Source organism: Protopterus annectens, chromosome 10.part0 (assembly GCF_019279795.1).
Source record: "Protopterus annectens isolate FY-2018-M chromosome 10.part0, PAN1.0, whole genome shotgun sequence".
Taxonomy (NCBI): domain Eukaryota; kingdom Metazoa; phylum Chordata; order Ceratodontiformes; family Protopteridae; genus Protopterus; species Protopterus annectens.
The window spans coordinates 1,821,769,631-1,821,784,119 of NC_056744.1; the positions used below are offsets into that span (position 1 = coordinate 1,821,769,631).

The following is a 14,489-nucleotide window of genomic DNA, read 5'->3' on the forward strand; positions in this document are numbered from 1 at the left end:
CTTCTACCTGTATGAACCTTGCGCCTGCTATCTGGAACACTTAGGGTGTCTGGATTTGCCCCTTTGAGCTCTGTCTGACACAGGAAAGGACCAATTTTTTGTAGGCCAGTGTCTACTGAATTTTGTGTCTGCACTTGTAAGAAGTCTTTAACAGCTTGCATAGACTTAGCTTCGTCTTCCATTTTCTTTAAAACCTCTTCTGCCTTAACACCAAACTGAAAATCATGCTGTAAAGGTGTATCTAGCAATTTAGCTTTAACATGATCAGGCAAAATTTTGTTCCTTTAACCAGGCATGCCTCCTAATCACAGATCCAGTAACTGTGGCCCTACAGGAGGCCTCTAAGGAATCAAAACCACATTGCAAAGTATGCTTTCCAACTTGTTCAGCTGTGTGCAATAATTCCTGCAATTCTTTATTTTATGCACATTCTGAAATCATTTTCTGTTTCAGCAATCCCACAACATGTTGTTGGTACTTAAGCATTTGAAACTGACAGTTTAAGGCAAGGTTGCAGATGTATAAACCTCCCCCCCCCCCCGATATGTCTAGTGCCCTTGAATCTCTGTCAGAGGGTGTAGGATTTTCTGCTTTTGAGGCCTTAACTCCCCTTTGGACCCTGTGAAATAGTTTCAGGATCAGCAGCAGGGTTTCTAAATAAAAATTTGTGAGTCAGGGACCCTGTAATATCTGTCAGGCTTACTGGGGGCCAGAGGTAAGGAGTCAGGGATGAAACGGACTCCGAAAACACATCATCCACAATGTCTATAACAGGGGGAATGGCTAAAGGCTTGTGCTGAGGAAGAAGGAAATCCCCGAGCTTCTTTTTTGATTCTGAGAAGTCTTGACTCTCACAGTGAAACTGCTCCCTCAAAAGTATTCAAGGTTTCTCCAAATGAATAATCCTCATGAGGAAATGCAGATGGAATAGACTGCTCAGCATTAGAATCCTCATAGGGAGGTACAGATAATTCCTGATCAGAAGAAATAGAAACCTGATTTGAAGATTCATAATCAGCGTCTTGCCTAGGCCTCTTATCTGGAGGGGGATGGGTACCCCCTGATCAAGGTAATAAGGTCTTCAGTCATTTTGATAATCTGTTTTTTAGGCATCTGTGCACGTGGCTCATGCGTCTTTTTTTAGTTTTAGAAGTTGCTTTTGTCTTTGGTTTTGCAGCTGTCATCGGTTTGATATACAAATGTTGAGGTCTGAATACACCCTCAGAAGCCGGAGCGTGTTCAGCGGCTCCAGACCCATCCAAGGGAAATACATCCATCGGTCCAATATCTTGAGTATCTTGTGGCATACCAGACTCCACATGGGTGTCGGGAGGCCTGCGACTCGAAGGCAGTGGGTATCAGGGGCTGCGAAAGCGCCTCACTGAGTACTGGCGACTGGCTTAGGAGAATCTTAGTCGGTTTTGGATCTCAACTGCCTTTCTCTGTCCTTTTAAGTTTTTTATGCACTCCGGTAGTCGGATTGCTATCCAATGACATTTCTGGGTAATTAAATGTTTCCAAAATACTTAGATGCAAAAATATACAGAAGCTTAACAGTGCGTTGGTTAAATCTAGCACAAAACCGACAGTCAGGCACGTTGTGATCAGGGCCTAGGCAAATGATCAGGGCCTAGGCAAGGAATACAGTATAAATGGAAATCCTTGTGCAGTATTTGTTTCCCACAACTAATACAATTATTAACTTTTTCTGACATCGGTAAAAAGCAAGAGAAAAAAAAATTTTCCCCAACGGGGTACTTAGCTTTAGTGAAAACTTCGGTTCTGAAACTCTAACTCGAATATTTCAGCAGTCAGCCGACCGGCACTTGTGAAATGCTTCTGCTTCGGGCACCGCTCGGCAAGAAAGACTAAAGAAAATGGCGTTGGCTGCATGTTTTATACCCCTGACGACCCAACGTCATGGAAGAGAGAGGACAGCAACCGACGCAGGACCCAAGACTTTAGAATCCAGGCTGACTGAGGGCAACCTGCCAGCAGATTACTCAAATGTAATAACTGCAATAGTGAAAAAAACAAAGAACATCGTAGGGGATGCCAACCTAACAGTATACTCCGGGGTCTCAGATACAAGGTAGAGGTAGTATGCCTAGGAGACAACTTCGGCTCTGAAGACTCCGTCAGTGATAGAGGAGGTCTCGAATTACACACTCATCGAATTGTTTAGCTATTTTGGCAGGAGGCTCTGATGAAGCCCAGGGGGCTTGTGAAGGCTGCTCTTGGAGTCAGCAGACCCTACCATAGCTGGAAGAAGGATCAGAAGCAGGAAACGGGCCATTGAGGATGAGCTTATTTTTGTGATCAGTGATCGTTCTAGGATTAAATCCTTAACAGATCTGGCAAGATGACCTGATATGTACAGGTCCTAAACGAAAGGAAACTGCTGTGCGCATCAGAATGTGGAACCTTGTGTTCACATTCTGAGAAGTGCTTAAACCTGTAGCCTTGTATGACATTATTCTACACACAAAAATCTAGCGCACCAGATATAACAAAGTGAAAAGGGTACAAAGTCAACCCAATCTAGAAAAATAAACTTTTTACTACTAGTGGTACTAAGCCAAAAAAGAAAGGGAAAAGAGAAAGAATGCAAGGCTCAAAACGGGAGCCATGGCAGAGAAAAGGGAAGGATAAGAGAACCCGAATGCCTGCGAAAACTACAGATAGGGGGAAGAGCAGCAAAGACAGAAAACTACAATAAGAATAATAAGTAATTACAAACTTTGCTGAAAAGACTTGACAATTCTACTCGACATTGCGGAAAACCACGTCACTCACTGGTGGTGGCAAATGTGATCTGGGAGGTAAGAGTGGAGCATTATGGCTAGAATATTTTTTTCATTCCAATTCAGACAACCGAGATGGTATATATTTTAATGCTATACACAACCAGTAAGACTAACCCTGCTTTCCTAAAATTATTGGGACATTTTATTTCTTCTTCTGTTACTACAAAAGAAATCAAAACATTTATGCACTAACCCATATAGAAAAGCATGTTTCATTTGTTATTGTATATTTTTGCACATACGACCAGAATTCCAATAATTCACAAATGGTCATTCAAACCAGGGGTAAAAAGCCCCCCTAATTTATAATCCAACCCTTCTCTTTATTTAGTAACCTATGCCATCCCATTTTACTGGATCTACCCCCCCCCCCCCCATATTTTATCAATAATCATGAAATGAAACATGGCTGTTTTATGAATCAACACGTTTATATAGAGCATTGGTCAGACATTGATTTTTAATATCACTAAGATGTTCCGACATTCTAATCCTGAATGGTCTTGACGTCTGACCCACATAAAAGGCAAAACAAGAACAGGTGGCTGAAGAGACCACCCAATCAGTCCCACAATTCCCAAAACATTTAATGTTATACACCCTACTAGTGTTTTAGGTGGAAAATTCCTTGGATTTTAACATGTGTGCAGAATGAACAGTGCTCACAGGGGAAAGGGATTATTAAAATCGGGGGGCTTTTTACCCCGGGTTTGAATGACCATTTGTGAATTATTGGAATTCTGGTCGTAAGTGTACTGAATGACCCCTTGTTAGGGTATATGTGGATTTCAAGACACTGTGACTTTAAATACTTGTATATCTTTTACTAATTAATGATGTGATATAAACACACTTGAATTTGTCAATGTATCACTGAGGAAGGCCAAAGTGCCGAAACCGGTCTGACTGATTTTTTGGTTATGCCATAATAAACGGGTTTATAGTGACTCCTTGGTGCTGGCCTCTTTTTGATTTTGATACATTTTTTTGGCCTGTTGCACCTGTCTTACGTGCAAGTACGTTGTGGTGAAGTTCTTGTAGAGACCATTGAGCAAATAGAAGCCACTAAAGGATTCTCATGTGCATCCTGGCTAGAGGGATTAGAGTTATGGTTGATGCCATGGTTCCAAGGAGTGTTAGAACTACTGTCATTTTTACCTTGTTCTTGACAAGTAGGTCATTTGTTGTCTGAGGACAGAAACTGTCGGGCAGAAGGCGAGTCATCATGGAAACTGTCTAGATCCACGCCTATGAATTTAATACACTGACAAGGCAACAAGGCAGATTTCTGAAAATTCATTGTTCTGCTCAACTGAACACAACTTTCCAGTGTAGTGTCCCTGGCCTGTAGAAGTAGATGCTTGGTGGTGGTAGTTGGGAGCCAATCGTCCAGGTATGGAAACACTTAGAATTCCTGGCGTCTCAGATGAGCAGTTACTACTGCCATGCATTTGGTGAACACACTGGGGGCGACCAAAGGGCAGACCTCGAAACTGATGACTGGCTCCCAGCCAGAAGCGTGGAGGACTCCTTGATGCTCTGTCTATCTTTATATGGTAGTGTGCATCTTGGAGGTCTACTGAGCACATCCGATAGTCTTCCCTAAAATGGTTAGAACTGACTGCAGTGTCACCATTCAGAACTTTGACTTCTTTACAGCTTTGTTTAACTTGCCGAGATCCAAAATGGGTCTCCAGTCACCTCTTCTTTTTGGTACTAAAAAGAATCGAGTAAATTCCGAATCCTATTTGGTCTGTAGGGACTTCTTGGGTGACACTTGTTTAGCAACTTTTGAACTGCTATGGTTGCTTGCTCCCTTTGGGTGGAACATCTGGGGATTCTTCTGATCTGTGGAATGGGCTGGCAAAAGGTAATGGAGTAACCTCTGGATATTATATTTTGTACCCACTTGTCTCTTGTAATATCTCGCCAGGCTTCTGGGTACAAAGTAAATCGCCCCCAAACTGCCTCCAGAGAAAAGAGCAGGGGGGCCTCCTTTCCAGAACGCTAATAGGATCGGCCGCAAAAGGAATCGCCGTCACCCTGGTTTTGCGGGCCCCCCCTGCCTCATGAGCGACGTCTACCATTATTGCCTCCCCCTCTGCGCCCAGGGAAGGGTTCACCTCGTGCTTCTTGAAAAACTCCCTGGGATCTCGAGCCACATTTTTCCACTCTTCTGACCTTTAGAATAAGGTCTTGAAAGTACGGAAAAACATACTCCAACAGCAGAGAGTTTTTCCTTCCTGCTCGCACCTGGCAAGTATGCCCTTGACTTCAGGTCCAAAGAGTGAGGAACCATCGAAAGGGGCGCTGGTAAAGGTAGACATGAAAGGTTCCGCAAAATTACACAAACACATCCAGGAGCCTGAACCCGCTGCTCTACTCGCTCCATCGGCTGCAGAGATAATCATTCTCATGGAGGAGTTGACTATGGAGTTTAAGGTGGCTAGCTGAGAGGTCACTTTTTCTGAGACCCCCAGAGCTAATGAACCTTGGAGAGCATCTCCAAACTCCTTCAGGAAATCTCTTTGAAGTCCTGTAAAATGTGAGAGGCAGTTCAGTGATCTGAGGGTGAAAGTCACTGATTAGAAAACACGCTTCCCGCATCGGTTCATTGGTCGAGAATACTTATTCAACAGATGGACAGAAGAGGCCATCTCAGAGTTCCTTCTTGGTGGCTGCTGCCACCAGCAAGGCATCTACAGGTACATCTTTTGAAAGAAAATCCTTATCTGAAGGGGTTGACAGGAACTTATTTGGCCTCCGAGGGACTGTCTCCATAGTGTCAGATTACTCCCACGCCTTTTGACTAACCAAATCTATAAGCTCATCGAAAGGCAAACACACTCACGAAGCTGAGGGCTGAGATCCGAAAGACTTCAGGTACATGGACTCATCAGAAGGGTTAATGGGCTTCCAGCCGCCTCTCTATTTTAGGATAGCTAGGATGTCTGAAAAAGAAATATCTTCAGACGACGACCATGGGGACCCTTCTGCTTCCTCGAGGTCAGTGCCAGAAGTGATGGACTTATCGGGGGAGTCCATATGCTTCCTCTTGCATGCTCTCTTCCGAGGGGGCTCCTCGGACAGGTAGTCTGGGGAGGCCTCAGAAGAGTGGGGCTCCCCCGATGGGGCTTCCTGAGGCCCTGAATCTTTGCTGTCCTGTGGATGGGCTAGTACCAAAGCAGACACCGGTGCTTGAGGGGAAAGAATGCCAGTATCAGAGTAGAGCTATAGGTGAGGATAGCACACTCATCACCTCAAAGGCCGATCCCCCCGGTTCCAAGGACATATCCGGTTCAGAGGAAACAGAGAAAATCTCTGGCCTCAAGAAAATCAGCTCAGAGAACTATGTAGGAGTTGAGCTCATCTGCACAGACGCACTGAGGGGTAGACTTGGAACTGAAGAAACTCTTGTCCGAGAATCCCCACAGATCCGACCAGAGAACTACAGCTCTTAAGACACTCTGGATGGCACAGATAGTGTCGGAACAGGCAACGGCTACGTAGAGTCCCAAAGAGATTTCTGAACCAAGGACCAAAGTAAGTGGTAACTGGCATTCCGGCTCCGAAGATCCAGCTTGGCTCGGAGGAGAAATAGTGGATGCAATTGTCTTGGATGGCTCCGAGACTGGTGGGGTCAGAGCCTAAAACAATTTAGCCAGCGCCTTCAAAAGCCTGTGCACTACCCTGTCCACGTCATAATCTGATAAGCTTCTAAAAGACCTGGAAGACAGTGAAGGGGATCAAGGCCTTTGAAGAACATCTGATCTCAAGATCAGAGATACCGGTTCTAATTCAATGGACCGGCTCCGAGCAGCAGTCTCCATCAGTTCTGAAGTCTTTAGAACGGATGGACTTTATTTTGTCTGCACCAATGGTCTCCTTTGATTCTGAAGGTGGTGGAGCTGAGGAGATAGATTTTTCAATCACTTTGGCAATTTTCTTTGGAGGCACGGAATGAGCAGAGGAAGGTCTCAGATTTGTCATTAGTAGTTGGAGACAGATACTGAAGTGGTTTGTAAAGCTTCATCAAAAGTAGGCTTTATTAAACCTCTTAAAATCAATTTGTTTTTCCTCTCATGTAACACTCGAGAGCTGATTGAGTGACAAAAACTGCAAGCTTCCTGAAGGTGAATAGCCCCTAAGCAGTACACGCATACACTGTGCCCATTAGTTATAGACATTTTCGGCAAGCATTGTTGGCATTTCTTGAACCCAGAGGGCTTGGGTTCCTTATCTCTGGACTCTAGACAATGTACAGCAAATTATTTGAACTGCAATAAGAAGTACTGACACTAAAAAATACCGTAAGACAAAAGCACAGAAAAAACAAGTACAAGGGAAAATACAGCATTGCCCTCCAAGTTAAACAGATGCTAGGCCCTCTAACTTAAATGGACCTATCTGAGCTAAAGGGAAACACACAACAAACCCTCTAACTTAAACGGGTTTACTTTCTGCTCTCTAACTCAAATGAGCCAAAGAGATAACACACACAAACTACTACAAAAGACTGACAGAGGTAGGACAGGCTTAACAGAAAAACGACGGCCAACTAACAGCAGAACAGGTGATGAACAATGCACACTAAATACTTATAGGTAGGATAAGCTGTCTAGACTAGGATCTATAGCAACTTTAATAAGATTTTAGTAAAAAAACAACTATCAACAGTAAAACTGAAAACACTTAGCCACGGCCAAAGAGACAGTATTCAAACTAGTCAAGCGGCCAACGACTTCTGGGGATTACCCTAATGCTTTATGGGATAGGTATTCAGCCACGAGCCAAGTGAAAGACTTCGAGCTAGTGTATTTGGCAGAGTCGGAGCAGAGAATTGTCTCTGAACCCATCCAGTAAAGAAAGAAGGCAGGAAAGACAACATATCTCTGGTGATCGGGGGGGGGGCGTGCAGGAACATTCCTGTCCATGGAAGGAAAACGTGCCCATCTTCCAAGCCTTCCTGCAAGGTGTCTTGGAGAAGAATTTCTTTGGTTATCTGTTGTGAAGGGAGGCACTTTTTGCAGTGTCCCACAGATGGATGACCCCCTGAAAGAGCCCAAGACACTTCCATTTGTTGCAGTCTGTCCTGCATCTGCTCAATGTCTGCCAGAGTGTTATGCTCTGGTGGAAAACATGCAAGCCGAAGGAATAAATTGTGCAGAGTTGCAAGTTCCAAAGCTATCATGGGCTAGTCTTCATGAGGGTAGAATCAGCTTACCCTTTGTTTAAATTTCACATCACAGTAGTATTGTATAGGATTACTTTTAGTGGTCCTAGAGTCCACAAATGGTTTATAATCTTTAATGCATTTATCAAGGCCATCATTTCTTCGATTTGTGTTTTTCTTGACATGACAGTCTCAAAGCCCCTGTACCGATTCTCTTGAAAACCACCCCACACGCAAGGTTTGAAGCATCCATGATTACAGATTGGGGTGGGACTGGAAGACATGAATTCAGTAAGAGCTTGTCTCCCATTTTAGTAGTTCTTTACTAACAAACTGGAGCACAGCAATTTGGCAATAGGGTGCTAATGCAGAGACTGAGGAAACCTTGTCCTCTCCAGTCAAAGGTAAAAAGACTGGAGGACAGTCAGTGTCCATTAAGTGAATCTTCCCTAGTCATAACAGCCTCCAAAAGGAGAATACAAGAGGGCCTAGGTGAAGCTAATGGCTGCACAAGTGACTCGCTGGGATCTGGTGACGTCTCTGACATTGAAGCAGCAGCGGATGTTCAGGTCATCCACTTCTTTTAGCACCTTGTCACTACCATTTTATCTGGCTGAAGGGTTGGGCATCAAAGCAGACAAAAGGCATGCACCAAGACAGACAACCTTGTTACCAGTTGAGGGTCCTTAAACTGCTATTTACTGCCTTTGAAGCAAATCCTTGACAGACTCTAATGATGCAACTCTTGCTGAACCACTAAACAAAACCAGAACTTGGTCACAGAAGTCTGCCACATTGCACTTTCCTTTTAAAAAGGAAAAAAAATCCCCACCTGGGGTACTTATCCTCCTGAGCTTTGAGGACTTTGACCAACAAAATGGTACAATTGCTAGTGACGCTGATGGTCTGCATATATGAACATGGTGTTTATGCCCATTCCTCTTATGCCAGTGCTGGCTGGACAAGGGGTGCCACCAGAGCGCCAGCGTGCTGGCCGGACAAGCGATGCCACCAGAGTGCACGCATGCTGGCCAGACAGGGGATGCCACCAGAGTGCACGCATGCTGGCCAGACAGGGGATGCCGCCAGAGTGCCCGCGTGCTAGTCAAACAGATGGGAATAAGTGAAAGTCCCAGATGTAAGGAATACTGCCAACGGTGACTAAGGAATACTGCCAACAGTGATTATGAAGAACATCCGTACATTCCGGTTCAAAAGCCATGGTACTTGTAAATGGGCATTCAAAAACACACTAACTCTGTGAAATAAGGATTGAATGTTTCATTTTTGAATGAGTTAAAGATTTTGTTTAAATTTCCTTAAGTTATTAGGTAATCTTGAATTAGGCAGTCTACTGCACTTTTTCAGAATAGTAATAGTAATATATTCACTGTATTCTACACTTTCGAAATAGTAAAATATTTACTCTATTCCACATGAAATATTAACAGTTAATATATATTTACTTCACAATGAAGAATAATTGTCCACCCAAGCATAAATATGTTTATAGATATAAAATTATGGTACCTTCCTAAATGTAAAAGCCTGCCATAACGTATCACTAAATGATTTAAAAAGCTAGAACTGCCTTCCCTCCGAAACATCTGAAATTAAATGCACACAAAATAAATCATCAGTATCAGAGCATCTTAAATCCTTTAATGTTAGAATTTGATTAGTAAATGAACAATGCACAGATTTCAACTTGAGAAACTGTTTGAATATGTACATAAACACTTCCAAATCTGGCCTTATGTTGTGTACAATTCTGCCATCTTCCTTTCATCTCTGAGAGAGTGATTAGAAAGCAACTCCTGCACCCATCAGAGCCCTACCTTTAACTGAGCTGAATGTTTCCACACAAAAGCCTGCTGTTGAAAATAATGCCAAGATCCTTCTTACTCATCCACCACCTCGGAGACCATTCCTACCAAAATTAAAGCTCGCTTTGGATGTTGTTAACCAAAATACAGCACTATACATTTGTTGGTACCAGAATGTAAAACGTAATATTTAGCACACATGTAAAATTCAGAAATGCACTAATACAATTTATATTATCATTACAGATAATTAAAAATTCTATTTTACAGACCTTAACATAGTTACTAACACGACTGATAGAATAAAAGTTTTGAAACGATAAACACTTTGTTTAGCCTGTTACTGATCCAACTAATTAAGGAAAAAAAACTATATTTCAGGAAAGATCTGTATACTGCAGAGGGTGACAAGGTACCAAAAGCCTTTGTAAGATCAAGAAAAACTACACCTGCAGTTGCACCCATGTCCAAACCACACTAAAACCTGGTCATAAAATTCTACCAGATTGGTCAAGGTCAATTTAGCTGCAGTAAAACCATGCTACCATAAAATCAACACAGTTAGTGCTATATGCTAAACCCTGCAAAAGGTTAACAAGCCATCTTTCAAAACTTCATAACGAAGACATTAAACTCACTGATCTTAGCACTGCTGTGTTTATCATCCGTTTTTAGGAATGGGGTTATGGAGGATTTTTTCCAAGCATCTGGTACTGTCTCACTGTGTAAAAGACCATTAAATATTGGACGGAACAAGTCAACTAAGATGTGTGTACTGAATACAGCAGGCATCTTACATCTCACTGATGCCCTCTTGTTGGTCCTTTTTAAGGCACTTAGAATTGAAAGTTTAGAAATTGTAAGAAAAACACTTTTTTTTAAGAACCAGTGACATTTAAAATAGCATTATTCAGAATATTCATACAACTAACAAAACAATGACTAAATTCCTCAGTTGTACGTACAGGATTAGTAATAAAGTATTAACTGTGGAATAGAGAAAAAACGGTTGACTGTACACGTAACAGTTTATATGTTGGTACTTTTTTTTTCACCATCATCTAGTTTCCAATTTTTCTCAAGCTGTAAAGCAGATACGAATATTTTACTAATTCTTATTCCTTACATTAAACACTTTCTTCACTTGATTAATCACTCTACCAAAAAGGATATTTTAATATCTATTACTAGAAGAAACAAACAGTTTTCAATAATGTATCAAGATACTTTTCTAAATGTGTAGTTTGAATATTTAAAAACAAAAGGTCTCACCATGCCAACTAATTTGCGAAACTGAATGAATCATCTTACCATAACTCAATAACTAGTATTCAGATTTCCTACTAGCAGCAAATGTTCCAGATTTCATGGAAGTATCTACAAATATTGAATATGACGAAAGGAGCTCAGTGGAAGTTTGTATTTGATGAGCATGAAACAACATACAATTACCTGGTACAACATCTACTGGGTTCATTAAGCAAGCAATAATACCCAAATGGTGTGCGTTACTGTGTAAATTATGCACCTCTGGAAAGGTGTTATTTACACACCAACACACGCACCATGGAGGACATTACTGCATTTAAAGAATGGTCTGTATGTAAAATTATGTTGTATTTATTTATTTTTTTTAATGTAAAACAGTTCCTCTGCCTAATGTTTGAAACTTCCTGTAGTTTATGTAACTGTTGGTGGAGAAAGTACTTTACATGGAAAATACAAGTTTGGTTAGCATTTAATCTCTACACACAAATGTTCTGAAGCACTGACAAAAACGATTAAAATGGCAGTCATTAAAAGCTTCTTACTTCCATAACTCAGATGTCTAAATTTTCAAACAATGTGTGGATTTTTACCCCCCTTTTTTTGTCCGTTACATAAAATTTGTGGTTTGCAGGCAAGTCACTAAATAATTATATATGTTAGAGTTTCAGATTTTACTTCCTTCAGAAAATATTTGAAAAAAACTTTGTAACAGCAATGTTTAAATCTGTTCTTATTTTCAAGCTTCTGCCCCCCCCCCCCAAACTGTATGCTTTATCCAAAAATTTTGAACCAAGAGGTAGAAAGGTATGCGTACTTAAATTTTAACTGCTGCTGCCACAGTGTAATCAGTTTCTGTTTCTTGCACACAAACTTAGTTTCCATGCATGTGCACATAGAGAAACTCAGAAACAGACGGAAACTTAGAAATGGAAAGAGACAAACACAGCACAGCATGCACACACTGTTAATGGAGTGTAAAATAATGGTAACAGTTAGCTTCCCTGCAGGTCAGAAATCCATGACAGCTTAATATACTGCCATGAAGTGGCAGAGTCATTTTTCAGTGGGCATTACCTACCCATTAAAACAGCCTGCTGGAGAATGTTCATTCTCCAGTAGAGGTTTAATGCATGGTTGGCTTATTCTCTCATCAGCCAGGATAATCCTTTCACCATAATGATAAAGAAATTCTGTTTTATTCTCAAGTTCAGAAAAATGATTATCCCAAGATTAACTGGTCAAACTAATTACCCAAGTAGAATGAATTTTATACAGCTTAAAAACGAGTCTAGATAAAATACTCTTTAGGAGTAATATAATAATCCATTGAAGGCTTCCTGATGTTTATATCAGCAGCAAATCCTTTAAACTCAACAACCAAAGTCTCTAAGTGTTCACTTAATGAGCTCTCCAAGGAGAACTCCAGAGAGCACACATTCGCCAAGACACCACTTTTCAAAGTCAAGCCAACTAGACCTGCTAACACAAACCGACACGGAAGAGGTCCGCTACCATTCTACCCGTGTACCATATTCTACTCAACACAGAACAAAGCAACTACTTAGTCATTGAACAAAACTAGGGAGTATACGTCCATGACCACGCTTGCAACAAGCGCACATTAAGAATTAAACCTAGAGAGTTTACAACAGCTCCTCAAATCATGATATAGGTGGAGGCAGGGTAATGGCTACAGTTCTGTCCAGTGTAGACATGTTCTGTTGTACATCCTTACGGCACTTACCCTTGCTCCTCCATCATGTCTTCAAGCTCCAGGCACTTAAGTTCCACCTTCCTCTTCCTTTCGTGGTCCAGGATATCCTGGTTGGGCTTTTTTATCAAAGACGACTCCAGTTTCTTCAACTCTTCCTCCGACTTATAGTCTGTCCGGTCCTTCTTGTGTCTTACAGATGAAAGATTCCTCTGGACGTAGCCGTTGGTGCCGCTACCCCTTGGGGTGGGCAGCCCAATACCGTTATACATCCTGAAAGGCTTTCGCCTTCCACTTCACGTCTCACTACCGTGACCTGTAGAAAACGGTGAAAATACCTTGTCAGAACAAGCTGGAAACAAACAGCCAGCAATGAATGTTAAATGTCACGACAAAAGTATACAACTGAAACCATTCATAAAAGGAACAAGTTGGAAACAAACAGCTAGAAATGAATTTTAATTTCATGACAAAAATATACAACTGAAACCATTCATAATAGAAAGGAAGGGGTCTGCAAGGAGCCTTGAAAAGTTTCATCTGCAAATCTGCACACATTTTACTTAGTTTATGAGCTATGCATCATTCTTCATGGACGGCCTATTTTTGTCAGGGCACAAATGCATACCAATATCTACCATGTCCAGTTTTCAGCTTTAAAGTAATGCCATTTTTATGAGATTTTCATGCTACAGTTCTGTACCTGTTTCACACTAATATCCTACATGTTGACTCATTTATGACCGTCCCTGCCTATCTGTCTAGGTTAGAACTGCAAAAGGTCAAAATGACCAGCTTATCTGCCTGGTTATATAAATTATGCCTTTGGCACAAGTCCAACTGGATACTCAAGGTGGACCTCTTCACGTATCAATGATCTGTGAGAAGACCCAGAGCTAGAGACTGTAAGCAAGCAGCACATGACTGGACCAACACTGCCAACATTAAGACATTTGAGTCACTTAAAAATATCCCCAGGCTGATAACTCTCTCTTACTCCCCTCCTCCCAATACTGAAGTGCCACTCGAAATTCAACTTTTGGACCAAGTCAAAGACAGGATGGGATACAAGGTACAAGCTGTAGATCAAGTTCTGCACGTCCAGTTTGTAATGGGATACAAGGTACGAGCTTGTAGATCAAGCTGCTGCACATTTGTCATCGATTGACAGCATTTGCAAAGAGAATACCAAAGTTGCCTCTACTCTGGTAGAGTGCGCCTTGGGTTTAGAATGCAACAACAACCCTCTTACTTTATTAATAAAGGAAACGCAATTTGCCAGCCACCTAGAAAACGTGAATTTGGATACACACAGCCCTAGTTTTGTCTTGGAAAAGGAAATAAAGAGCTGGTCTGATTTTCTAAAGTATTTTGTACGATGTAAACATCATACTTGCGTATGAACATTAAGGTATTGAGAGTGTTAACCCTTAGTAGCAAAGTTTGGAAATAATACAGGCAAATCAATCTGATGACTTAAAATTGGTTTCTGATGCTACCTTTGACAGGAAGGAGGGATTTGGTCTCAGTAGAACACTATCCTTGTAGAAAAAAGAAAGGGTGGCTTGTATGAAAGTGTTTGCAGTTCCAAACCTCTTCTTGAAGTGACAGCAATCAGTTTTCAAAGAGAAAATTTAAATTTAACAGAGCAGGTAAAAAAGAGTTTTTGGGTCAATAACTGCAGTAATACTGTAACATCCCAT

General features: G+C 41.5%; 1 protein-coding gene across 6 annotated transcripts in view; it reads right to left on the bottom strand.

The window, feature by feature from the left end:
- LOC122814063 (serine/arginine repetitive matrix protein 2-like) overlaps window positions 1–14,489 on the bottom strand; it is a 1,651,944-nt gene that overhangs the window by 1,559,167 nt on the left and 78,288 nt on the right. For all 6 annotated transcript variants that reach the window (XM_044086671.1, XM_044086672.1, XM_044086668.1 and 3 more), the window contains exon 2: window positions 12,820–13,102. In XM_044086671.1, the coding sequence (XP_043942606.1) occupies window positions 12,820–13,058 (239 nt within the window). In that variant the 5' untranslated portion in view covers window positions 13,059–13,102. The remainder of the gene's footprint in view (window positions 1–12,819; window positions 13,103–14,489) is intronic.